The sequence below is a fragment of the Opisthocomus hoazin genome, chromosome 1 (assembly GCF_030867145.1).
Source record: "Opisthocomus hoazin isolate bOpiHoa1 chromosome 1, bOpiHoa1.hap1, whole genome shotgun sequence".
NCBI classification, from domain to species: domain Eukaryota; kingdom Metazoa; phylum Chordata; class Aves; order Opisthocomiformes; family Opisthocomidae; genus Opisthocomus; species Opisthocomus hoazin.
In genome coordinates this window covers 64,958,067-64,985,624 of record NC_134414.1, presented here as the reverse complement: position 1 = coordinate 64,985,624, position 27,558 = coordinate 64,958,067, and the positions used below count along the sequence as shown (strand labels likewise).

The window sequence follows — 27,558 nt, the reverse complement described above, 5'->3', positions numbered from 1 at the left end:
ACACTGCTTAATCTGCCACTGTGCTGAATAATAAGTCTGGTTATCACAAAACTCTGGTGTTACATGATTCTTCTAAACTAGGGCCTATGAGCTGTCAAATGTAAAATGAGGTTATTAAAAGTCAGATAGAAAAAAGGTTACAAAATTATATGAGAATAAGCTAGACATTATATGGTATTTTGTTAAGTGAAAAAATTGACTTTCGGATATTTTCTTGTTTATTTAATCAATACTGTAGTAAAATACGAGGCTAATCTTCACCTAGACTGGAAATGAGATATTTCATTCTGACTTTCCAGCTTTTTTAGAAGAAAATCTTTATAGCACATATTTTTTTACAGTTTCCCATAGACATGGGGAAAAAATCTTTGTGAAAAATATGTTTGTGGTAATGAAAAGATCTGCTATTCTGTGATTTACCAATGCTGTTTGGAAAAACAAGAAGTGGAACAGACAACACCGGGAAAATAGAGCATCATGTAATTGCTTGTGTCACTGGATACAGCTTTTCCCGGAAATCAGAAGGAAAAGATGAAGTGGGACATAATAATGTTTGCAACGTGGAAAGTTAGGTTTACAACTTTAAGGTTGCCCATAAAAATTTTGTCGAATTTTTTTCTGCATGGCTTGCTCTCTAAATGCTTCCTTATTTAAAAAAAACAAAAAGAAACTTTACAGAAACAACTCAATTTTAGGTTGTTGAAAAGCTGAATTACACAAATAGGTTAAAAGGGTCAAATATCCAGTACATAAAATAAAAATAAAACCCTGTCTAAGATTGGTTAAAGTTGGAAAAGTCAAGCATGCAGAATTAATGAAATTTTAGATTTGAGGTTGAATGTCTAGCCTTAACTCCTTTTTCTTTCAGTATCATCAAGTGTGTATATTTTTTTTAGCTGTTTAAAAATTACAAATCTAGTTTAAGTTACTTTTTAGGTACCTGGGGTAGGCACCTGATGCCGTGAAAAGCTGGAGTTGAAGACTCAATAGTCATAAGACTATTAAGCAGGTATCCTTTATTACGGTGCCAGGCACACGGGGAATCTCTCCTCCAAACATGCACGCCAAACACCCTGTCATTTCAGGTTAAATAAAATCACAATATACATATTTATTCTATTTCTGAGAAATGCTTAGCATATTCATGACTTTTCCAAGAACAAATTAGCATATGTTAATGTCTTTCACACATGTCTGTTAGCGTCCCTGAGTGGTTGTCGGGGGCCTTCAGATGAAGCCTTGTACCCTTCATCACAGTGTCTACTGGTTGACCTTTGTTTCTGCGCAGACTCAGTTCTAAGATCACGTATACCGTGTCCTTACAGGTTGTTTTGCTTTGGTCTTGTTGCCCTCCTGGTGCCTCTTTATCTCTGTAGCTTGGTGCATCTGCGCTCCCAAGGCTGAGCTGACTAAAGAACATTATTTAGGAGTCTGTCTATCTTAGAGCTTTTCTGCCCCCCGCAAAACAGAAAGTCAAACTTGTCTAAGTAGTGTTATTTAGGAGCCTCTTTATCTTAGAGCTTTTCTGTCGGCTGGCTCGCCACCGACTATTGAGTCTTCAACTCCGGCTTTTCATGGCATCAAAACCATCATCAGCTTTATTTTTCTGTACATACCCATTTGCACAGCGACTAGCCTTTTAATGGAAGGGCTGAGATTGAAAGTGTTTAAAGGTATAAAAAGATGTCCATCGGAAATTATACCTTTTGCATTCTGTGCCAGTAGTACGCAAAATCATGACTGAAGACTTAAGCTAAATCCTCCAACAGGTAACTGCTAATGAAAACTGACAGTAAGCACATACAAATCAAGAGAAAATATCTAAAAACGAAGAAAAAAAACCTTTAAATAGATAATTAATGAAATTCACGACTGCGATAGAGTAAAAGCTTAAACTTATTTACAACAGCTTTTGAATTCATTCCAAAAAGAACATCACATTTATACAGTGCTTTTAAATCCTTACACAGGATCTGAAATGTTAAACAAAGAGACTAAAATAGGAGTGCATGTATTACTTAAAAAGAACGAAAACCCAAAGTTTCTTTATGGACAGGCTGGTCTACAGCATTATGTTAGATCAAGGATGGACTACAACTTTATGTTGAAAAAATACAGTACGACTGAAAAACATCTTCAGAGACGAATGAAAGATGCTCAAAAGGTACAACACAGCTTTTTTCAAGGAAGAGCCAAGTAGAAACAGGTCTTTTCAGTGTGAAACAAAGACAAGCAGGGAGAAAAATGCTAGAGGTCTGCACACTGACAGGACAAGTAGCAATCATCCCGTGATCTAATGAGAGAAATTTGAGTGGGACACAAAACAAATTCTTCTCGCTCAGAGCAGGTAAGCACTGAAATATGTGGCCCAGGGAAAACATATAACCTCTGTCATTGGGAAGTTTCCAAAACTAGATTGGATAAGGCCATCAGCAACCCAGTCCATGTATGACGTTAGTCCTGCTTTAAGCAGAAGATTGGACTGAACGATCTTTTGAGGTGCCTTCCAACCTAAATTACTCTATGATTAGTGATTTATTCTAGGACTGTTTTTTTTTATCTCATAGATGCTAGAAGTCTTCTGAAGTAACAAATGGCACACCTTCAGAAAGTAATTAATCACTTTTGCCATCTCCAAAGCAGAACTGAAACTTTAAATGGCCCCCATGGTTATCTGTGAGGACTACAGTCACATTGAAAAACACTTTTTTCCTAGAAGTGCTCCCTCATTTATTCTGACAAATGAATGGTGCTCACACAAAGAACAATATTTTTTTTTTCTTTGTTGCTTGACATGTGGACTTATACCTTACTTTTGACCTATGGCTCATTCCCACTCTGAAAACACTTATTTCTTCTTCTTGTCTGTAAATTTAATTGTTATACCTTGTGCACACATACATATCTGATCGTTTTTTAATTTCTGAGGCATGCAGTGCAGAAACTCTGAGTAGAGTTAGGCTATGCCTTCTTCATGTAGGTCAGGGCTAACCTTCCCAGAGCTGGCTGCAGAATTTATAAAAACAACAACCATGGGCTGGGAAAATAAATATGGAGAAAGAAATAATTGTTCCAGTGCCAAAAGAGGACAATTTAGAGGCAGACATTGGTCCAAAATGTAGTTTGAAAGGCGAAGACATACCATTTCTGAGAGTTTATTAGCTGAGATGTAGTAGAGCACAAAAGCGCAAAAATTGCATAGGCAAATGTTACTTCTGTATTTGAGGTTCAATTTATCAACTTTGTAATGAGGATTAAACATTCCTCTCAGAAGTTCTGTCTGTCTGTCTGTCTGTCTCAGGTGGTTCTGTTCCAGGCAATGGAGAGCAGCCAAAGTTGGCTATACTTGGGCTTAGATAATTTCAGAGTCTTTAATGAGCCACAGCTGTAAATACTCAGTATTTCTGCAAACCAGATCCAAGGCTCCCCAGTCAAGACTAGAAAATGAAAAGCATCCAATTTGTGACCACCTGTGAGAACTTTAATTTTAGGTGATTTGCCTGATATTATGCTGAATTCTATGGCAAGTGGCAAGGGTAAAGTCTTATTATTGAGGTCAAGACTTCATCTATTTCAGAAATATTAGAAGTCACTCTTTTTAAATCTGCTGCCTTCTGAATTATTATTATAAGGGATGCAAGTGTCTTTTGAAAACAGCATCTTAAAATCTTGCTATTCTTTTTTTATTTTAAAGGACGTGGCAGCCTTATCAGACACTCGCTGCCTCTTTGTCTGCTGCAAGTCCTTTTATCTTTCCATCCTTCTTGACGCCCACACTGCCTGACCTCCTGTCTCTCCGCCTCCTCAGTCATTTTCTAATGTTAACTCTGACAAACAGAAATACTGAAGTGAGCTAACTGTGGTCTGAGTTTTTCATTCCATCTGTGAAATCAGCAAAATCTGACTTCCTTCCAAAGGCTGAAAAGTTTTTTCTGTTTTTGTTTGATGATAAATCATTTTTTCCCTCATTCTTATAATCTTCTTTATTTTGTGAGACGTTTGCTCCCTACAGGGAACACTGTCTTCTTCCTAGACAATTTTATCACTCAGTATTCCCTTGTGTTTATTACTTATTTTCTTACAACTGTGCTGTCATAGCTTTTCCCTGATGATTTCTTGGATCGGTATATCTTTTTTTCTGACAATAAGCGGTGTATTACATGGGTTTCCTTAGTGTAGATCTTCTTTAGTTGCTTGAAAGATATACAGTATGGTTGCAATGTAATGTATGTATAATCCAATTATCTATAGAAGTCCATACATTATAAGCAGTTTGACAGGTTATTTTGTTCTATCTGAGATTAATTTCAAAGAAGTGAACAAATATGGGGAAAATAGGTTATGTTCCCAAATCTACTGTAATTTGCTCTTGGGCACCTCCAGTATATAAAAGCTACTTCTACAAGGGCAGGAGAAAGAAATTATTTCCAAACCATTGCTTTGATTCTGCTAGAGTATTTTATATGTCCTCATACACTAGGTACTGAGTTTTTTCTTTATTTTTATTACCAAGATGTGTTTGACTACACAAAAATACTTTCATAGTGCATGATTAGATTGAATTTATTCCACAACAGTAAATTTTCCTTTTGTACTTCTCAGCCTGCATGGGAGATAGGGAAAGGGAATCCTTCACTTATCAAAACAAAGAAGGCTAATATGGCTAACTACCATAAAATGTAGTACTTACCTATTTCTTCTCCCAAAGTCATTCTTTAAGGGGCTTTTTTTAAAGCTTTCGGTAGGGTGTAGATTCTGTAGACCTGTCTGCCTTGTCACCATGGCAGTCAATTTAAAATGCTTTGCAAGGTTTCTTGTCTAAAGTAGGAACTGCCCAGGAAAACAGATAAGAAAAATAATTACGAAGTAACAGAAAGATCGAAGATGTTCTTGGTCATCTTTCCATCTGTCTATGCATAAGCCACAAAAATGTCAGAAAACAGCTTCAAAGACTCTGGAGCTGAAAATTCACCAAGATATTTAATAGAATAAGTAAATATGATTATAAAGAACAGAAGGGGTTCGAGATACTGTCTCACATCAGCAGTGGGAAAATATGAATGAGTAATTGGATTTCCGAGAAAGGGAAGAAATCAAAGACGAAGCTTGAAAAATCAACATAACAGGACTTCTTTAACAGGGCACATTAATTTATTGATGCTAGCTGAACAACAAGCACTGCTTTCATACTGCCTTTGGGATTTATTCGCAATCTCTGTTAATGGTGATATGCCTCTGGTATAAACTCCTCAGGGAGAAGACCCCAACTGAAATCAAGAAAAATACAGCGTCATACTAAAAGGGAAGTAATTCAATCCAAATGGGATCCTATCAAAAGGATGGAAGAGAGTGCTGAGGTGATGGCCTGAGGGAAGAAGTCTTCAGGAGTGGAATCTCCTCACTTTCAGACGGCATGTGATTTCTGAGCAGAAATCCTGCTTTTGTCTAGAACTGTCACATAGACAGTTATCCAAAGCAGTTGGGCTGTTGATTCGTTTCACACAGGCTTTCCAGTGTTTTTCTTTGCCCAGCTCCATTTTGAGTGAGAAGGTGACCTTTTAATCAAGATCTACTGTAGAGTGATTGGAACTCAATAACCTCAGCATCTGGTGTCTCAGTAATGATATGTGTTTACCTGTATTAAGATTTGGAGACATTCAGGTTTACAGAATTCTTTGTCCCAGTGAAAATGTCAAAGTTTATTGAACTTCTACACAGCCTGTCAGCCTTTATGGGATTCGTCTCCTTCTCTGACTAGTAAGTACTCCTTTTGAGTAAACTGGAGTGAATATTATAGGCTATAGTGAAATTGGCTGACTATAATACAAGAATTTAAATAACATAACTGCCACATTTCTACAACTACTACAACTCCAACAAGTTCTATATTTATCCACAAGCTTTTTACCGTCTAATCACTGTACAGAATTAAGGCCCAGAGAGTTCTGAACTTTCCACAGGAAACCTGCAGGAGGCCAGGATGCCGCAAGTCAGGACATGCTCCAGTATATCCTAAAATTGAGGGATAGGCCAGACATCACTAGAAAAACAGAACTGTAAGAGTGCGCTCCACTGAATCTGCCAGGTTGGCGATGGGGTGCTTTCTTGAATAGAAGGGAAGCTGGAAAAATTCTCTTCTTTGTATTGCAAGAGGAAACCAGACAACTGATGGAGATGTCTGTGGGTGTCCTGATATTCACAGGTTAGACAGCAGTTACAACTGAGCAGTACATCTTCCTTAGCCTGGAAACGCTGGGAGGAAGAGTCACTTCTGGATATGCAAGCAGTTACAGGAAATAGTAAGAAAGAAGTTTTTAAAAAGTCTTGAGCTCGGTTTCTATGAGTGATCTATCATCTCATACATTGTTTCGAAAAATAGATGACTTTTCAGTTTTATACTGCTTTCTGGAAGCTGAATGCGACGTCTAAATTTGATTCCTCTCCCACTCCCTTGGATTACTACAATTCAGAATGGTCTGGGAAATGCTAGACTAATCATTCTGAGATACTTATGAACACACTTAAGCTATCATCTCAGCTATTTTATTATTTCTGAGAACTTGTGGAGGATGGGTTGAGGAACTGGAAGACAGGAAAACAGAAGAAGTTTAAAAAGGAGGAAGGAATTAGAGACGGGGGAAGAAAAGCCAGGTGAGCTTAACTTCTGTCCCCGAGAGAATTCTGTAGTGAATAAACAAAAATCTGTAAGCAGCTGGAAAAATAACAAGAAAGCGAGGAGCAGCTAATATGGATTTGTCAAGAATAAACCATCTCAATCCAATATAATTAGCTGTGGCAGGGTAACAACCATGTGAATTGGAGAGAAGAGTGGATAACGTGTATCTTTATTTTAGGAACATTTATCTTTATGTTTTGCAACAGTCTCACAGGACATTTTTGTAAGCTGCAAGGAGAAACATGGTTAAAATTAAGATAATCATAGAATAGGTGCAAAACTGCTTGGAAAACATGCTCATTGAGTTGTATTAATGGCTTGTTATCGGAACAGAAAGAACTGGGATCCACACAAGTTTGTCTTGTGCTATTTGGAAGTTTCATTAGCATCCTGGATGATGGCAGATAGAACATACTAACTGCACTGAGGATGACATGAGGCTGGGAGGGACTGTAAACATTTTGGAAGGCAAGATTAGAATGAAAATGATCTTGACAAATTGGAGACACGTTCTGAAAAAATTGGTTGAAAGTCAGCAGAGACAATATACTGCACTTAGGAAAAAATGAGCTGTACAAATACAGCGCTGAGAATGGCTGTTTAGGAGGTAGTTCTTCATAAAGTGTTTTGGGAGCATAATGGAGGAACAGAGAAGAACAGAATTGTGCTCTTGTGGAAGTGTATAAATTGCAGTATCAGACAACATATAGGCATTATTTGGAGAGAGTCTAAAGGAGGTGAAAAGGGAAAGAGTGTACATACATAGGGAGAGCTGATAAGGAGCATTTGACAGTAAAGGGAAGTAGTGGGCATGTAGCAGTTTTTGAGTGGATAAAAACTGTTGCACAGAGAAGAGGAATCTGGTACTTGTCTGTACTACTACTAGGATAAGAAGTACTTGTATTAAATTTCAGGAAGAAAATTTGAGGTTAGATAGGATATCAGGAAAAAGCTTTGTAGTTTCAAGGATAAGACTGCACTGGAGTCCATCTGTTTGAGAGATTCTGAATTTCCCCACTGGGGATCTTTGTAACAGGCTGTAGGAACTTCTCTTGGGAAAGACAGAAGTAGTCAGGGCAGGGAACTATATTTAATGTTCTGTTGAGGATTCATTCCAGCCTTATATTCCTATGATTATGTGTGGTCCTTCTTGACATAACGAAAGTCAGGTATCATTATCCTCAGCATCGGAAGAGCTGTTTGCCTTTGCTACATCTCTTTTAAAGGAGGCCATGTTGAAAATGGGGAGGACTGGATGCAGGAGTGGAACTGTTGTGTGTTAGGGCAGAGGTGAGAGAGTGGCTTGCTGCATCTTCTGGTTTTCTCTCACTGTGTACAACTAAACTTTGGAGTTGGGGTGAAAGCGTGCTCTTGAATGTTCCAAATTAATTTTTTGTCCTATCCCACATGGTGTATGCAATTCTCTCACCAAAACATACTTCTATCAGAGGTGTAATTATTCATTTTTGCTTCACAGTAACGTAAAATATGTTCCTACTCAATCTTTACGTGCATCCCCTTTCCCCGCCACTGCTTTTCCAGCCTCTTACTTAGTCAGTTCCTTGGTCCTTTGTGCTCTCCCTTTCATGTAACATAGAAGAGTTTTAAATAAATTTCCAGAAAAGCCCCCAAATCCAGCATCACTCCCTGTCTCCTTAGCATAGAACAGACTCATCAGCTGCCTTTATAGTCAGTGAACCACACTGTTTGTACTTGACACAAATGCACCCCATTCCCTCTTTTCCAGTGCCTAAAATACTGGCCACCCTGATGTCCCTGCCGTAACAGGCTCTGCTGGGCTCACTGATGCCCGGCTTGCCCAGCTTTCTTCACAGATCGTAGTTTACTGCCCACCCTCTCCCTTCCAGCTCCTGCTCTTCATCCCTGCCCTCCTAGCTCACCTCAAAGAAAGAAGTAGCCTCCTCACACTCTCTCGTTATGTGGGGTGCCTGCAAAGGCAGCAGAAAGAAGAGTTATTACCTGTTACAGCTTGATCTTTTATGCTGCTTGCCTCGTCTCTTGATCATCATGGCCATTGCCTAGGGACAGTATTGAAACTACAATCCAGACCAACTTTTTGTACACCTTCTACCTGGCAGGTTAATGAGAAGGGCTTTTCAGCTGTTTTTTGAAGAAAAAGCTTTGGTTACAGACTAACAGTGGCTCATTTAGTTTTCTCTCTTGAGCTGGATGTAGCCTGTAGGCTTGAAAGCTGGACCACTTTGGGCTTTTACATTTGGGTTTCTTGGAGCCCCAGCAACATTTCAGATCCGTTATTGACAAAATTATTTGACCTTACTGGAGGTCTGAAGCTGCATATTTTAATGATATTGTTCTCTGTAATGTCTGCCAGGGAAGCCCTTCAACCAGATAAAACAGCGATCCAGTTTTGACAATAAGTCTTCCGGTCCACCTTGTGTACCAGTCATGCTATAAAATGGAGAGATCAAGCTGCTTTCACCTAGGTAAAGTGAGAGCTTTGGTGGAATGGCCAGTTCCAGTCAAATGGCCAGTCATCAAATGCTAAGTAGTTTCCATTTCAAGCTAGCTGGATGATGTTGAAAATTTGTTCTTACATGCTCAGTGATAGCAGCCGTTTTCTTTTGCTATGCTAAGAGTCCCATCTCCTGCAGCTTAAGGTGTTACCTTAGTGACTCATCTGTGTAAATGCCTTTGATGAAGTCATCCTAAGTATGGTCTTGACACTTCGAAACACGAGCTTTAGGAAGGAATTTGTTTTGTATGTAGTTCAGATTTGGATTCAGGGCAGTATTCTTTTACGATGTTGATTACCCTGTCTTGTGTCTCAGCAGAAAGTTTGTAGAGAAAACTGCATGGTGCAGTGGTCCAAGGAGAAAGCCAGAAACCTCCTCTGCTTGCTAGTTGTAGCTAGCTGCTGTTGTGAGTGATGGGTCCAAAAGTGCTTGTGAGCTGTGATGGAAGTGAATCCCAGCTGAACTTCATCCTTAAGGTTTTCAGATCCTACAGTGCAGATTAATGACCATGTGTTTTCCCTGTAGTTGGTAGACAGCTACTCAGAAGCTATTTTTCTGTATTTAATCCAGGCAAGCCTGATATGCAAACTTAGGTTTTTTGAAGTGATCCGGAACATACTTTAAAATCAAAATGGATGCAGTCTTCAGCTTAGATTGTTTCATATATTTCAGCTCATGTCCTGGCAATTTAAAAGAGAACAGATGAGTTTTTCACTCTTTCTTTTGAATTCTCTAGGGAAATACTTAATTGGATTGTAATATGTACTATAGGTATGAGATCCCTTCAACTTGTAAATATGTCTCGTTTGATACAACTTGCTGAAATGCAGATTCTTGCAAGCTAGCTAGATTTGTTTTTAACTCTTCCTGTTGATTTCCTATGTATTAGCACTTATAGCAACTGCCTCCTCCATTGTGCAAATGCCATTAATTCATAGTTTTGATTCCTGTGAATCAAGTCTTGCATTAACGAACATATCTTGCTATTACTGTTTGAACTCAGCTCCCTCATGACTGATTGACCAGTCACAAAAATGAGCTGTCTAGAGTTGTTATGCCAGGTGGCATTTGATAAAGTCTCAGAATAGTACTGTTCATGAATAGTACTTCAAGAACAAATCCATACTGGAACTTCTGAAAATTTTCTTCTTTGAGCTTTCCTTTCTGGTGCCTGGATGTACATTCCAGCACTGCCTATAGGAAAGATTTCTTCTTTTACTCATTCTTCTGTGGATAATTTCAGTGTCTTTGTTACTCTGAAGGATAATGACAGAGTGATTGGAATTTAATTTCTTCTAATGCCAGTAACTAATGATCAGACCAATAGATTGTCAAAACTGTTAAGCAACTGCAGCCATCCTGTTTTCATTTGGGCAGTGACAGCCTTGGCTTTGCGTCACAGAAGTGATCTGCCATGAGTACAGAGTCACCTGGTTTTGATGTTAGCACCTGTGTTAGGAACCTAAATGCCTTCAATTCCCTTTCTGGCTGGCAGAGAGAGAAGGATGCTTCTGCAGTGTGGCTGAACCCATCAACCTCCAAACCTCTGGAGATGTGTTTCTCTCTCTGTCTGCGTTCATTGCCTAAAATGAGGTGGGATAAGTCAGGACAGCAGAGCTGTAGCTTTTTATTGTGCAGCTCGTTCCAGTAGTTCAGCTAAGAGATGCTGGGTCTTTGAATTTTCACATCCTGACATGTGAGATAAGGTCGGTGATTTAATTTGAATCTCTTCAAAATTCCTGTGCAGTGAATAGGAATAGATGGAATATCAAAGGCACATTTTGTAGACCCTAACTTAAGTCACGTACGAAATGAAAAAAATGCTACAATCAAAATCAAATGAAACTTTCCCTAGTATTACTGCCTTATATAATAGACAGTCTGATTTAATCACGCCTTATTACTGAATATGGGTGGGAGGAGAAAGGGAGTAAGACCAGTACTTTTCTTAATTTGTTGAATAAACATGTAAACAATTTTTTTCTTGAAAAATTGACCAAAAAAGTAAGAATCTTCAAGTTCTGTTCACAAAAGCTCAAGCTTAGACACTAGAGGACTGTGAAAACTGTCGAGAAACCCCAATACTGAAATCTGAAACTGAACATAGAAATGAATAAAAGATCTGAATTGATATAAAGATATAAAAACCTATGTACCTTGGGGCAAATATACTGAAAGACAATATATTAGCAGTAGTAAAATATTACAGTATCTATATATTGAATTTAGAGTCAAGAGAAACAATTGAATCACCTAGTCAGACTTCATTTTGTTTCCCCTTTATAAAACTTTATAGCTTGTGTCTGCATCCAGTGTGGCTCCTAGATATGTATCTATTCTCAATTAGTTGGCAGAACAATTCATAAGTAAGGGAACTTTTTGTTTATACAAAAAACTGTTTCACTGTTAAAAAATAGGTTCCTAATGCATCATCTTAATTTGTCTGGCTTCAACTGTTAGCTTTCTGTTCTTGTTATTTTTTTATGCTAGATTACACAGAACCTTAATTCTCAGTATTTGCTCTGTGTGAATCCACTTATGCACAACTGAGGCAATTTTCAATATGCTTTTTAATAAGATAACATTACTTAGCTCTTTAAGTCTCTTACTGCAAAGCATGTTCTCTAGTGTTCTTATTTTCATGTCTTTGTATGATTTCCTCAATTTTTCAAATATTAAAAAAAATAGAAACAAAAACCCTGTACGTAATATTAATCACAGTTTATATGAGTGCCATCCAGAGAGGGACATTAGTTCATTATTGTTCTGCTTGTACAGTCTGGGAAAGCACTGGCTTTTTATTGCTGTGATGATATTGGTACGAATATGAGAGGATGCTCTGTTACTATCCCCTCATCTCAAACTTTCATGTAGCATCTATATTTTGTAATATAGTATTTCCATTCTCTTTTATACCTTTTATTCAATAGGCCGTAGGCCATAAAGTTTGCTTTTGGTGGTCTACATTTATAACTTTGCATTTGTCTCTATTAAAGTGCATTTTGTCTCAGTTGATTCAGGTGACCAAATGATCCTGGTAACTGACTGCCCTGTCCGCATTGTTATTTACTTTTTTTATCCGTATACTTGATTTTATACCTGTTGCTCCCTTATTGGTTACAGTGGATCATGATGATGATTTTACTGGCAAGTATTTTTCTGACATGTCAGTTGGTCAGTTTTCAGCCCATGTAGCTTTATTGATATTTCATAGTGCCAACTTTTTAATCCGTCTTGTGTTATTGAATGAATTGCTTTACAAAGTCTAAGCTAGGCAATTTTGTTGGACAAATCTGTAATCTTATCAAAATCACGTTATTATGATGAGAATTATTTTCTTTAAATCCATACTGTCTGCCGTTAGTTACATTGAAGTTCTTTGTCAGTTAGACTTCGTATCAGCTCACTCTTTCTTTTGTCTTGGTTGATGTCAGGCTAATCAGTCATGCTGCTTGTTCTTTAAAAATTAATGGCACATTAGCATTCTTCTGGAATTTCCCTGCTATTTCAAGATTTATTAAAAATTAATAGAAGAGATGAGAGATGCCCTCAGTTATTTGGGCCTGTTGATTTGAATATAATTATCCATAGCAGATGCTGTCGGATATTCTCCTCAGTTACTAATTCTTGAGTAGTGACATCTGTGTTTGCCAAGTCAAAATGTAAAATATGGAATGTTGCCAAAGCTTAAGCTTTATGTTTGTAGTGTTCCTAAAGTCATGAGTCCTTTAAGCATGCCCTTTCTTATCTTTTAATGTGATAAAAATAATAAATAGATATCAGAGACAATATGTTACCAGAAAGGTTTGAAAGCTTCATAGTTATAATTACGGATATAATTACGAGAAACATTAAATATAGATGAAGTTTTCACACTTACAGTTTAAAAGATGAAACAGATTTTGTTCTCAGATTAAAAACGGCAAGCTGGTTCTGTAAGTATGGTACATTATGACTTTAGACCTAAGTTTGTCTAAAAGTAAAACATGACATTTAAAAATGACCCTTGGGCATGCTAAGATTATAAAATATTATAAAATATTAGAGGAAGAATTGTGCCTAGACATATCTGTAATCCTCAGGCCAGAGAAGTAGTGTCTGAAATTTCGTTAACTATCACTGGTGATTTTGAATGATACTGTTCCTGGATGTTCTAGAACCTGTAATGACTCCGGCAGCAGCATTGTCATAAGTTACCATCTCTTTCTGCACAAGCTAGAAGATCTATCAATAGAACTCAAGTACAGTATGACTTCCTTTCACTGAAGTTTTTTGTATGTGTCTGACTTCAGTGACAGGAGAATTAGCTGACAGTACACTTACAAAAAAATACACCCAATAATAATGATAAACTACTACTGCAAATTTTAGAAATAACAGTATCACTGATTTCTACATCACAGAATATCACAGAATCACAGAATGTTAGGGGTTGGAAGGGACCTCTGACGATCACATAGTCCAACCCCCCTGCCGAAGCAGGGTCACCTACAGCAGGCTGCACAGGACCTTGTCCAGGCGGGTCTTGAATATCTCCAGAGAAGGAGAATCCACAACCTCTCTGGGAAACCTGTTCCAGTGCTCTGTCACCCTCAAAGTAAAGAAGTTCTTCCTTGTGTTCAAATGGAACTTGCTATGCTTCAGTTTGTGTCTGTTGCCCCTTGTCCTGCCACTGGGCACAACTGAACAGAGTCTGGCCCCATTCTCCTGACACCCACTCTTAAGATATTTGTAGACATTTATAAGGTCCCCTCTCAGCCTTCTCTGCTTCAGGCTAAACAAGCCCAGCTCCCCCAGCCTTTCCTCGCAGGAGAGATGCTCCAGTCCCCTCATCATCCTCATAGCCCTCCGCTGGACTCTCTCCAGTAGCTCCTCATCTTTCTTGAACTGGGGAGCCCAGAACTGGACACAGTACTCCAGATGGGGCCTCACTAGGGCAGTGTAGAGGGGAGGGAGAACCTCCCTCGTCCTGCTGGCCACACTCCTCTTAATGAACCCCAAGATGCCACTGGCCTTCTTGGCAGCCAGGGCACACTGCTGGCTCATGGTCAACCTGTCATCCACCAGGACATTCAGGTCCCTCTCCGCAGAGCTGCTCTCCAGCAGGTCAGTCTCAAGCCTGTACTGATGCATGGGGTTGTTCCTCCCCATGTGCAGGACCCTGCACTTGCTCTTGTTGAACTTCATCAGGTTCCTCTGTGTCCAACTCTCCAGCCTGTGCAGGTCACGCTGAATGGCAGCACAGCCTGCTGGTGTATCCACCACTCCACCCAGTTTTGTGTCATCAGCAAACTTGCTGAGGGTCTATATCTTCCTTGTTAAGCTGAGGTCATAATGTGATAATAATTACAAAAATGATCAATAGAAAATTTCATGATAGAAACAAAATTCTTACAAATATGTTTATTACAACACAGTATTCTAACAATTGTGCAGGAGAGGCTGCTGTTAGGTCTTTCTGTAAAAAGAGCAACAGTGTGTAAGGAAGTAGTCTAGGAACTATCTGTTTAACAGCAGTTGTATGTTCAGAGCTTCCCACTGGAGAAAATGGACTTGTTTGGGTTAACACTCTGAGAATTAACGTGCAAATTTGGGAATAAAAGACACGTTTAAAAGGGCAAATGAAAGGAAATTTGCCTAGGTGCTTAGGTTGCTTTCACGGTCACCAAGCAATAAATGAACTTTAACCCTTCTCCCTTTTCTTTTTTACAAGGATTCAGATAAAAAGCAAGCACTTTTCCATCTAGGCTTCCTATCTTTTAAATTCCGCAAGTCTCTGAAAGCAAGTGTAAATGGGAGTATGAAAGATATCTTTTTAACTGCCTAGTGATATTGGCGGCTGTATAGTAGTTGGCATGAGCTATATGAGCTTTTAAAAGGACAGATTCTAAATGGAAAAGTTATTTAAAACGTCCCTTCTACACAATGTTGCTGGTATAATGTTGTCACAGGAACCTTAATATCAAATTTCCTCATTTTTATTGGTATCAAATTACAGCGAATAATTATGGATGTGCCAGGACTATCTTTTTTTTTTCCTTTTTCATTTCTGTAAATTACCTTCTTTAAGGAAAGTCTCTTTATTGGAAAACAAGGTTCTGTGCTCTAAAACTGAATGTTGGTATCAGGGGAAAGCAAACTAAGGCTGATCACTTGGCTTATTTACCATAGGAACCATCATTTTTTTAACCTGAAGGGCTTCATGCTGTTATCCATGTGTAGGCATTTAGTGCTACTTGAAATAGGTGATGTGTGCAAGACACTCAAGTATGACACAGGGTTCTGAGGTGTGGCACAGGACCTACAGAGACCTGTGACCTCCTGCATCAGCACCTAAAGATTAAACGGGTCACCATCAGGCATCCCAAATGGCACTACCTGTCTGTGTGAGGAAAATCAAACTGAGTTACAAGTCTTGGGTATTTGCATTGACTCAATTTCAGGAGGGAGTTTTAAATCTAGAATGCAGAGTGTTTGTGGCTAAGTCTTTTTCTACACAGGATGTGAAGATCTGTTCTTCTGTATGATTGGCAAGACAGAAGTTAATGTTTGCTACCCTAGAAATTAGTATTTGCTATATCGGATCTGTGACCTGAGAGGTTCCGTAATTTTTAATCTGCCAGTCTATACATATCTTGCATTTATATTTTGGTTCTTCAAAGAAAGCTCCAAAAACATTGCTAAAATCAGGATGCTTATGACACATCTAACCTTGCTTTCCCACTATGAACCCAGCTTGTAAATACATCTCATTTCATAAAATACTGATATAATATAGAATTTAAAGCTTAAAAAAATGGTCATGGGCTATAATAATTGTCTAGAGTGGTGCAGTTAAGGTGTTTCGTGGTAGTAGATGACCCTGGTTTTCAGCATAAAGACCAATGAATTAGATATCATTTACCTATATAATGTAAGAGAGCAGTATTACTAATACTCATGAGAAAGCTTGTCTAAATTCAACGTAGAACCACAGTATTACTTTATCAGAAAATGTTTATTGAGTGATCCTGGCCCAGAATCAATTTAATTTGAGCTGCAGGAACTTCTCTGCAGAAGGGAGCTCTGTGCTCTCTTCCAGATTTATTTCAGGTTTATTGCTATATTCTCACTTGCTTTTGCCTCCTGTTCTGGCAATATGGCAAAACAGAGGAGTCTTGTAGAAAAATGTATAGGCATGAAAATCATAGAATCATAGAATCATAGAATGGTAAGGGTTGGAAGGTACCTGAAAGATCATCTGATTCCAACCCCCCTGCCATCAGCAGGGACATCTTCCACTAGACCAGGTTGCTCAGAGCTCCATCCAACCTGGCCTTGAACACTGCCAGGGAGGGGGCATCCACAGCTTCTCTGGGCAACCTGGGCCAGTGTTTCACCACCCTCATGGTGAAGAATTTCTTCCTAATATCTAATCTAAATCTGCCCTCTTTTAGTTTACAGCCATTCCCCCTTGTCCTATCACTACACACCCTTGTGAAAAGTCCCTCTCCATCCTTCCTGTAGGCTCCGTTCAGGTACTGGAAGGCTGCTATAAGGTCACCCCAGAGCCTTTCCTTCTCCAGGCTGAACAGCCCCAACTCTCTTAGCCTGTCCTCGTAGAAGAGGTACTTCAGCCCTCTGATCATCTTCGTGGCCCTCCTCTGGACCCACTCCAACACATCCATGTCCTTCTTATGTTGGGGGCTCCAGAGCTGGATGCAGTACTCCAGGTGGGGTCTCACGGGAGCAGAGTAAAGGGGCAGAATTGCCTCCCTTGCCCTTCTGGCCACACTTCTCTTGACATCTAAATTCATATAGCAGAAGAGGAAACTCTGAATTCTTGATACCTTAAAGAGAAATCTCTCTCTTATGGATCATCTGATTGAAGCCTATTTCAGTATTAGTGCTTTCTGTACAGCAGTGTCCATTTTGCATTTAGGTTCTATCACTTTCAGAATTCATTACTTGATGTTAAATCACAGTTACTGAGAGTAACCTTTAATCTCTCTGTTCTCAAAGCTTTTTGTTATCCTTCAACATATGCTTTGTGTGATTTCGATGAAGCAGAGTTTACACAGTCCCACAGGTCACTAATGATAATGGATAACACAGAACCCAGTGCCAATTCCTCTGAAGTCCCAGTTGATGTATTGCTCCCTGTTTGGAAGCTGTATAGTTGCTACTTACTTGCTTCATGATCCACCAGCCATTTTTTATGTCTGCTATGGTTTTTTTACCAACACAGTAGTTCTTTAGTCAGCAGCTGTGCAGTGCCTGGTGTTGGTGCAGAGACATATGGTTCCTTTCAACTAATACAGACAATCCTTCAGCTCCAGTTAATTCATTTTTAGTTAGTGACTTCATTACCTAATTGACCATTTGGAATATTTTTTTAAATACTTTATCAATAAAAATCCTGCTTAATTTTTTCTGTGATTTTCTGGATCTGATAGCTACATGAATAGATTGTTAATTTTGAATGGCTTTCTGGTGATATCTTAGAAAATTAATAGAATACCAGAATAAAAAAGAATCTCATTTTTTCTCCATTTCTATTTTCAGCACAGAAGGTCAGGCTAACAGAAAATAGGAAGTTAGGAGCTACCACGGGTGATTTGTCTCTTAAGATGTCAAAACCTCTCTTTGAAGAACAACCCTAATAAAGTGATGGTGCTCAAAGAGAGTTTGTGCTCAAAGAAAGATTGTGCTCACATGCTGTGCTGAGTTTGGCTGGGGAAGAGTTAAATTTCTTCATAGTAGCTAGTATGGGGCTATGTTTTGAATTCGTGCTGCAAACAGTGTTGATAATTCAGGGATGTGTAGCTATTGCTGAGCAGTTCTTACACAGTGTCAAGGCCTTTTCTGCTCCTCGTGCCACTCCAGCAGCGAGTAGGCTGGGAATATGCAAGAGGCTGGGAGGAAACACAGCCAGAACAGCTGACCCAGACTGACCAAAGGAATATTCCATCCCATATGACGTCATGCTCAGCAACAAACTAGGAGGAAGGTTGGCCAGGGGGCTGCTGCTCAGGGACTGTCTGGGCAGCTGTCGGTTGGTGGTGAACAGTTGCTTTCATTTGCATCACTTGTCTTTCTTGAGTTTTATTTCTTTCTCTTTGTTATTTTCCTTTTCATTACAATATTTTTTATTATTGTTATTCATTTCAATTATGAAAATGTTCTTTATCTCAACCCACAAGTTTTCTCACTTTTACCCTTCCAATTCTCTTCCCCACATCCTGCTGCGGGTGGAGTGAGCGAACAGCTGTGTGGTGCTTAGTTGCCGGCTGGGGTTAAACCATGACACATGAGCACATAGTGATTGAAAGAGCGGTTTTGCTACAGATGCCATGGAAAACAGGCGCATGTACTGCCAAGATACATCAATTCGGGTACTTCTCGTGGTGTATGTATGTATGTAGTCAGAACATTCTTCAGGCGGTTAAAAACATGTCAGAGTAGCACTGCTATGTCTTTTGCAACAATCTTATTATTGGAGGATTCTTACCAAGCAAATGTGGACTCAATTCTCCTTCTGCATCCTTTGCATTCCTGTGCAGAACTAATTTCTCTGCTTCCTTGTTGGGCTGATGCTGTACTCCATGCACATTGAATGCTCTGCATAAAAATGCTCAGTTGGTCTATTAGGATGAATTATTTCTTTGGTCATGTTGCAAGAATTCATAATTTTATCAAGGCACCCTGTTCAGCAAGATATTTAAGCACATTGTCTAATCAAAGTTTTGAGATGCTTAAAACTAGTTATGTGCTGACTCAGCATCTCAGTACGTGATGGATGTTGAGTATGGCCTGTGAAGGAATAGAACAATTTAAATCATCTGATATTGAAAATGTCTGGTATTCTAGCCACTTCTAGACTAGATGTCTAACATTGTCTAGTCCATGTAGACTAGTCTATGCTTATTTACTGTCTTGAGGCAGAACACAAATTGCCTAGTGACACTGGTCAAAAAAAAGCCTATATCTGTACAGGTACTATAAGCAGAGATTCTTACTTTTTAGCCTAAATCATACTCAGTGCATGGGGACAGCTTTTCTTCAGAAAGAGGTTTGATGGGATATAAAAATGACCTAGGTTTAAATGAAGCACTTAAAATGAGTGTTTTGCATTGTGGTGAATGAGCCAGCAATACTTTTAATAATATGCCCTAACACTGCTAGCCTGTTGGATCTGAGTGATTTTCTAATGCCAACCATAATATAAAATTCATTAGATGCCAGTATCTGGGGTTCTGAATGTGCTCGAGCCAATGATTCATTTTCATTTCTGAAAATATCCATTAAATGTTGTCTTATGATAATTCTGTATATTATAATGGCTCTTTGATGGCAGTATCCCATATCTAATGTAATTAAAGCATACAACTGGGTATGAATTAACATATTCTAGTATAAAGGAATTAAGGTCCCCAGATGAATTTTTAGATTCTTGAGTGACGTGTACTGAGCATGTTTACAAAAAGTGGAGTGAGTGTATATATGCTTGTGCATCTTTCTAGTTAACACACATAGCTAAATTTCAGGGTGTTGTTTAAATCTTCAGCTGGAGCTGTACATGTCTGTGTGTGCATCCATGCAGATATGTATGGCTTTCTTGTATCATGAAGAAATGACTACAGAATGGGTACAACTACAGTTATTTCTCTGCATTCATAATTGCCTAGGAAAATGTGTGTAGGAAGCTTTAGTTTCACACTGACGGATTTAGACTAATGTATTGCTATTGCATGCAGTGCATAAAAGCAAGAAAAATAAAGTAATTAAAGCTTCCTTTCACCCAATTTAGTTGTCAAAATGCAACTCTGAGTTAGATTAAAAGAAGAGGACTTTCAGAAGAACATTAAGTTACAAAGTATACTAAAGGGCAGACTGAAAAGTTTAACCTTTTCTGTGGACAAGCAAGATTAGTTAAAATGGTGAGTTTTAAGGCACTGGTCTGAAGCCTCAAGATAACAGGGTGAAAACTACAAGATTTACTTTGTAACTTTCAGCAATTCATTTTGGGTGTTTCTGTATCAAGTCTGTGCTGTGACCAGGAAGTCAGAATCAACCTGAACATGAATGGAAAAATGCTGTCAACTGTTTTTTTTTCTCAGACCAGAACTCGCTGTGATTAGCTTTTAATGTCTGATTTGAAATTGCCCTAGGACTGAACCAAAAATCAGGATTTTCATTTGCTGGATGAGAGAAGAGAAGCAAGGAGAAAAACGGGTGTTGCTTAGCTGTGTACCTGTTCAGCATAGTTGGAGCCATGTCATATTGCAACCTTTCTTCTCTCTGGTTTACCCAGCTGACTCATAGCACAAGTAACGTGAATCCTCACTTCTGTGCTGTAATACTGTGCTGTGTTGCTTTGTAGACCCTAACAGGGACCTGCTCAGGATGGAGAGGGGCCGTTTGCTAGGGTTACCTCTTAACTAAACTACTTCTTGGGAAATGGGGTGACCAGTGTTTGGTTTTGGCAAAGGACTATGTATTGCAATTATTAACTGGGTGCTATCAGTGCTCAGGAGGAATCAACTGCTTAAGGTTCTCCTTACCAAAGTTTGGGAGTACTTGAATACCCATCGTCATGTGTACATGCCGCAAGCAGAGATTTAACAGACCAGAGAGGTACAAACTTGTCCTCCCTCTCCTTTTAGCTTCTATGTCCATTAGTGCTGAACGTACCTGAATTCCCATTCTGGTGCAGTGTGATAGACTCTTTTCAGCAGCTCAGCCCCAGGTGCCAGAGAAGTTGCAACGACAAGTGATGCTCAGCCTCTGGCAACAGTAAAAAATGCCCAACACACTGTGTTGCCATGCTGCCCTTTGTCTCATGATCTTTCTGCTTTTGAAAGTTACGTTTACCAACATAAATCAGTTTGAACCAGTTCAAACCAGTGCAAATTTTTTCACCTGTTCTACCAAGTCATTACTGGAGTGAACTAAAAGTGAATCAGATCTGTTTCAGTCACAGCAATACCTAGATACTGTCACAGTAATACCTAGGTACTGACTGCACTAAACCTGTAATGATTTGACTTCTTGCCTGTGACTGTGGCTGTCCATCTGCGATGGAAACCTGGCCTGACCAAGGTGTCACAGAATCACAGAATGGTAGGGGTTGGAAGGGACCTCTGGCGATCATCTAGTCCATCTCCCCTGCCAAAGCTGGTTAACCTGGAGCAGGCTGCACAGGACCTCATCCAGGCAGGTTTTGAATATCTGCAGAGAAGGAGACTCCGCAACCTCTCTGGGCAGCCTGTTCCAGTACTCTGTCACCTTCAAAGTAAAGAAGTTCTTCCTCAGGGTACAAGAAGCTAAATACATATTCAGGTGGCTGGCAAGTCATCCACAGTGATCCTTTTAAAGAGTGTCAAAGCTTACTCAGGTAGTGTGTGTGGAAGTCAAAGTCACAGTGTTGACTGCAGTTGAACACACTCTTGGTATTTGCAAAGGAGCCTGAAGCAGTGTCTGAACTGCATTAAAGAACTGTTCGTGCAGCTGTATGTTACCTCCTGTGTGTCTTAGAGAGTCTGCACTTTTGATGGGGTCTCTAGGCATTAGTATGAAAATTCTGCTGTTGCTATTTGTACTAGAATTATATAAGACTGAAGTCTTAGGAGTCAGTTGGCTTGCCCTTTGCAATAAGTGCTTAATTAAGGAAAAAAACATATAGCAAAGAACATCAGATAGCAAAAATAATAGCTGATGTACTTTCCACTTTAGTCCTCTCGCTTTCAAGTATTTAGTTTTGCTATGGGTTGAGTTTATGTAACACTTTAATTTTGTATTTTTCACAGAAATGTGACCTGGAATAATTTAGCTATCCCAGACACCCACTGTTCCAGAGAGCTAGAAGAAGGTTACCAGTGCCCACCTGGATTTAAGTGCATGGACCTTGAAGATCTGGGACTAAGCAGGCAAGAGCTGGGCTACAGTGGCTTTAATGAGATAGGTCTGTCCTACTGGTAACATCCATTTCAGTATCCATTTAAAAATGTTTATGAAATTAATAGAACAGATAGCTCATATCTGTGCTGAAAAGATAGCAAGTGCAATCAGTATTCTGCTCAAGTAGAGCACACGCCAGAAAGAAGCTGTGCTATTTGCTTTGGAATGATGAAGTTATCATCTATTTTTACATTGCCTGGGATCCCAGGATTTAAATAACTTTAAAACAATGTCTTTATTTAGGAAGAGTCAACTGTTGATTATCACCAGTATGCAAATGTGATGACTAATTTCTGTGTTTTATTTATGATTCATTTTAGAGTATATAATGCATCCTATTTGTCTAATTTTAGTAGTAATTCCCATGCATAAAAAACCACCCAGAATTACTTTGAATCATTTTGGTTCTAAAGAGAAGGAGGGAGAGAAACTGAGAGCATGTGTATCTGTGGCAGTCTCAATCCAAACTGTGTAGGTCAGAACATCACCCAGAAAAATGATTGGGAGTCAGGCAGATTTTGCAGTACAGCTGCATTTTGTGTTCTGTGAAAAACACTGCAGAGTCACCAGGAGAATACCTTCTCTGCTAGCTGCAATGTGTCATGTCATCCCCATGGGGAAACAAGCGTAGAACAATAATTCAGGAAAGGTGGCAAGAGCATGGGCAGCTGTGGCAAGATCCATATCCAAATGGAAAATATGCAGCTACCCTGTCAGAACATTGTGGTTAGCTCACATTTATTTAACAGAAAAAGGTCCAACAGGAGCCTGCAGCTGTTAATTTTCGTTTCAGCACAGGTAGGGAAGTCCCTTCAAATGATAAAGCATGCCTGCAGGCCGTATTCTTTCTGAGGCATCTCTCTGACTGACAAGCTTTTTTTTTTCATTTTTCCTGGCTTGAGCTCCAGACTGTTATCCTGGCCCCAGCTGAACTTGAATGTAATAAAAAGGTTTAATGACTGAATGACTGCAATCCAAAAAGTTTTTTTGAATACTGAAAGCCTTTGCAACTGAAATCACTTCAGTTGGTTCCCAGGCTGCTGAATATACACAATGAGCCAAAGAGTTACAAGAAATAGTCTCAGAGTCCTGTTACAACAAGTACTCTCTCATACCAAATACTTTCTGAACAAAACCTGCCATTTGTGTCCTTTCTTTTTTGTTGTGAGAGGGGGAGAAAAAACTGATTTCAACCAAGCTCCATTCTCTTTCCTCTGGGAGTCAGAGGCATACCAGTTGTACCGGTACTGCTAGCTGAATAGCACTACTGATAATCACTACTGATACCTATGTTTTATATACATTTTTTTCTGCAGTAGATCTCAAAGGATAACCCTGTCTGATCTCTCAGAGAACCTTCACATTCCTAAGTTAGTGACATACTGCCATGCCTGGGTGAACACGAGCTGTGTTCACACACAGAAGCTAAAAACATCCACATGCAAGTTCTCTAGTTTGAGATGGTTTGGCAGAGGAGGTAGGATAGGTGTATCACCAGCGTAATTATGCCTCAGATTGAAATCACCCTGCTTATCTTGACATGCAAAATTATTTGTGGCGTTGAAGGCCGTTATTCTAGCTGCCTACCTGGTCACCAGGGAAAAGTAGTTGCAATGCCTTAGACAAGCTGAAGTGGGTAGAGGATTTGAACAAGGCTCAGAGTGCTTAATAAAGGAGGCCAGAATGTTCTTGATGATGGGGGAAGACTGACAAAGACAGGCGAAAAAGTTTGTCCCAGGGTGCCTGCAATGCTGGTTGGAAAAACAGGGCTCAAACTCTGATCTCCTGAGTCACAGTCCTGTACTTGATCAGTATGTCATTCTGAGTGTTGCATTTTAAAGATCAAAGATTGCTAATAGATTTAGGAGACTTGTCATTGATATATTGTTTTTGTCTAGAAGTAGGTAACCAGGATATAACACCTCTCAGTACAGCAGCGAGTAATTGAGTATCAATTGAAAGCTAAACTTTAAAAAACTGGGTAAGACACAACAGCTTTGCCAAAAAATGTTAAATAAGCTTCCTCAAATATTATAAACAGGGTTATAACCAGCAAGTTTATCCATATTTTATAAATCTACATTTTGTGATGCCCCTTTGTATGTAGTTAACAGGTAAGTAATGCGGTACATATTTTCTGAGTAATTATGCTATTTTATTGTATACATTCAGTGATATTTTACTTGCAGATATTATTATGCAGCCTGTCCTGTTGGTTCCTGAAATCTATCATTATAAAAATCACAAAAGCATAGCAGTTTGGCAGCTACTGTATAATTAGTACCACTTAATTTGTGATATATAAGTACATGCTATGCCTGTTTGAATTTGATTATTTCTGTTATTTTTCTTCTCTTTAAAGTGAGGGGGTTTTACAATTTTATTGCTGGGTGAAGACCAAACTGTCCTAATCAGATGAAAGTTAATAGAGTTTTTTATACTGTGAGGCCTATGCCAATTAGGTAGTTTCATATTTGGATAATCCCTTAATTTTGGCCATACCTTCCTCCCACTTTTATAAATGGCTTTGGCTTTAAAGGGATGAAAATTGGAAAGATGATAGTGTAAGTTTTGTTACTTAACAATGTATTTATTTCCCAAATGTACTATTTTTAGTTTTGAGGCGTTCTGTTTATCTGTTTCACGTGTGCTTCTATGCAAGTATGTATGTATATTTTAAGGAAGAACACAGGTACAGACGACTGATAAATACAGCTTGAAGTCATCCTGTCAAAATAATCTAAGCCATCCCCTTCTGACGTGAAGCAGACTTTACAATCTTTCCAGGCAATCTATTGTACTGATTCATTGTCTGTACTCGTAGGAATATTTTTTCTAAAGTATAACCTGAATCTATCTTTTTTGTAATTTAAGATTATAATTTCTCACCTTACTCACTACTGACATAGAGAAAACTTTAAAAAAGCTTTTCTGCATCTTTCTAGACTATCACTATGCCTCTGCTACCCTCTGTGGCCCTGCTGGGCTATATAGCTCCAAATGTTTCAGTCTTTTGCTATTGAACTTACATTTTATACCTTAAATTATTCTTATTGTCCTTCTCTAGACTTTCTCCAGCTGATTTACCTCTTTGTTGAAGTTCAGTACTGGCAGAATACCCCAGTAGGGCCATTACTTTATGTGTTCTTAAGCTTTATTACAGCTTCTACATCCCAGTGAGATGTTTTCCATTTTCAGAACAGCATGTTGTGGGTGATTCATGTGACAGCCCTTGTGTCCTTTTGAAAGAGCTGCCATCACTGTTTCCCATCCTTTATTTGTTTACTTGATTATTTCTTTTAAAATGTAAAGGCTTGCATTTGTCTCTGTTGAAAAGCATACTTTCTTTTTTCTTTCGGACTATTTCTTCATTTTGCAAAGATCTTCTGGAATTCTAATTCTTTCTTTCTGAATACTTTCAGTGCCTCTTGGCTTACTTTTAGCTGAAATTTGAGGAGTTAATTTATTTTCTATCAACCTGGTCAAGAGTGAAAAAGTAAATAGAACCAGACCAAGATCAGACTCTGTTGAAACCTTGTTTGACAGTCTTCCTTTTCGTGACAATGTTTCATTAATAGTTGCTCATGCGGACACTTAAATGGTTTTGCACCCATCACACAGCAGTTTCACCTGGTCATATTTCTGTATGTTTTCATGGTAAGAGAATGTTAAAAGCCTTTTGAAATCAAGATGTAGATGGTCAGGTGCTTCTCGTCTCTTACAAAACCTGCTTCCATTCTGCATTTGTACAGAAGTAATAAAGTAAGATTTGTGCCATAGGTTCTCCAGTGCCTGCACCCTTTCAGTATGTATTAATAATATAAATTTTTCAAACATGGGCCACATCAGCATATATCTACAGCTAGTGCCTCTGTTCTTCAACATGTATATTTCTAGATTAGATGTAGAATGAAATTAACACCAGTCAGTTTTGCCAGCTTCACCAGTGTAGTCTCTAATGAGAGCGAAATTACTAAAAGCCAGGGCAGTTCTGTCTGGCTATAACTCTAGGAAAGTTATGAGCAACAGTCACAGAGGTCTGTCTTAGAATTGTTTGTGAAACTGGTGAATTAATGAAACATTGAGTGGAGAACCCATTAGCTAAGCCCTCAGTACCCCAAATCCCTTTCTCTGTGAAGTTCTGAAATGGGAGGACAGAATAGAGAGAATAATCTGCCCCTCTAAGTGAGGTGGCTTGAGATGTTTCAGATTCCAGCTGAAGAGAGGCTACAAGAAGTTACTGCTTTCTTCCAGTAAGTTTCTCATGAACTCAGTAGAAACCAAGTATTTGTTCCAACAGTTTGACAGAGAACTTAAGTAGGTGTTCTTATTCAGTTGGAGCCTTCATATTAAATGGAGTTTTTTATTCATCGGGATGCTCGAAAGATTTTTCGAATACTACCTGTGGGGCTGAGTGGGAGTAAGAGGAAGGATATGAATGAAAGGCTTGCCTGGCTGTGTGGATGTGGGTGGCAAAGCTCCTTACTATTGACTATACCTGTGTGGTACTGTCAAACTCTTCTTTTTCTCAGACTTCTTAGCTGATTTTGATTCAGGCTTCTATTAAAAGGTTGATGTTTCCTTCATATTAGAACAGCCTTCAGCCTTGTCTCCCACTGAGAGCTTCGGGTACATTCACAGTTGGCCTGTTTCTTCTTTCTGATTTTATTCTCTTCTCTGTGTTTTTCCTAGCTGTGTTTAATTCCATAAAATATAGCTGATAGGAAGACAGTATCCCAAAGTGTGCAAAAAATGTTGAGCTAAATACTGAGAAAAATTACCTTTGTTTTGTGAATAAACACCAGTAATTGTACAGCTCATTAGGCATGTGATTGTATCTGCATGAGTCTTTTCATCTGGTATATCTAAAAAGCATAAATGTAATTGTTGAATTAAATAAAAGTGTGCAAGACTTGGCAAATGGAGAACTATGACAAGTTGTTCTGCCTTCCGTGTCACTGTATCTGAGTGTGCACCTATCTTTAGTCAATATTTAACATGGCAGTAATTGCTATCAGGGCCACACCGAGGATGTTGGTAGAGCTGTCTATGTGGGTGCTGCTGGAAAGGGTGCCACAGAGACACAAATGTGCCAGAACCCCTGCTGTTGCTGGATCCTGGGAAGTTTTCCTCCTTACCTGTACCTTCCACCCAGTACAGATCCTTTTGCATTCAGATTTTTGTAGCATCTGGCTAGTAATCATTCCACATGTCTCATGAGTGCAATCATCTGTAATCATATACAGATGTACACTTGCAGCTACATTACTGATTTTACTCTTCACGTAATCCTAGAGAATGTTTTTTCATGATTTAGAGTGCTACATATTGCTTCAAATATTCTCAAAAGGAAAAGAAAGTCCAGAATGAAGGATACCTAAAAGTTTAAAAAAATTCTTTAAAAGTTTAAAAAATTTTTAAACTTAAAAAGTTTAAAAATATTCTTTA

The 27,558-nt window shown here is 38.8% G+C and overlaps 1 protein-coding gene across 6 annotated transcripts in view; it reads left to right on the top strand.

The window, feature by feature from the left end:
- NALCN (sodium leak channel, non-selective) overlaps nt 1-27,558 on the top strand; it is a 248,133-nt gene that overhangs the window by 34,167 nt on the left and 186,408 nt on the right. For 5 of the 6 annotated variants that reach the window (XM_075424290.1, XM_075424306.1, XM_075424274.1 and 2 more), the window contains exon 7: nt 21,960-22,114. In XM_075424290.1, the coding sequence (XP_075280405.1) occupies nt 21,960-22,114 (155 nt within the window). Of the gene's footprint in view, nt 1-21,959; nt 22,115-27,558 lie in introns of those variants that run through there. The other variant, XM_075424314.1, reaches the window with a different exon arrangement.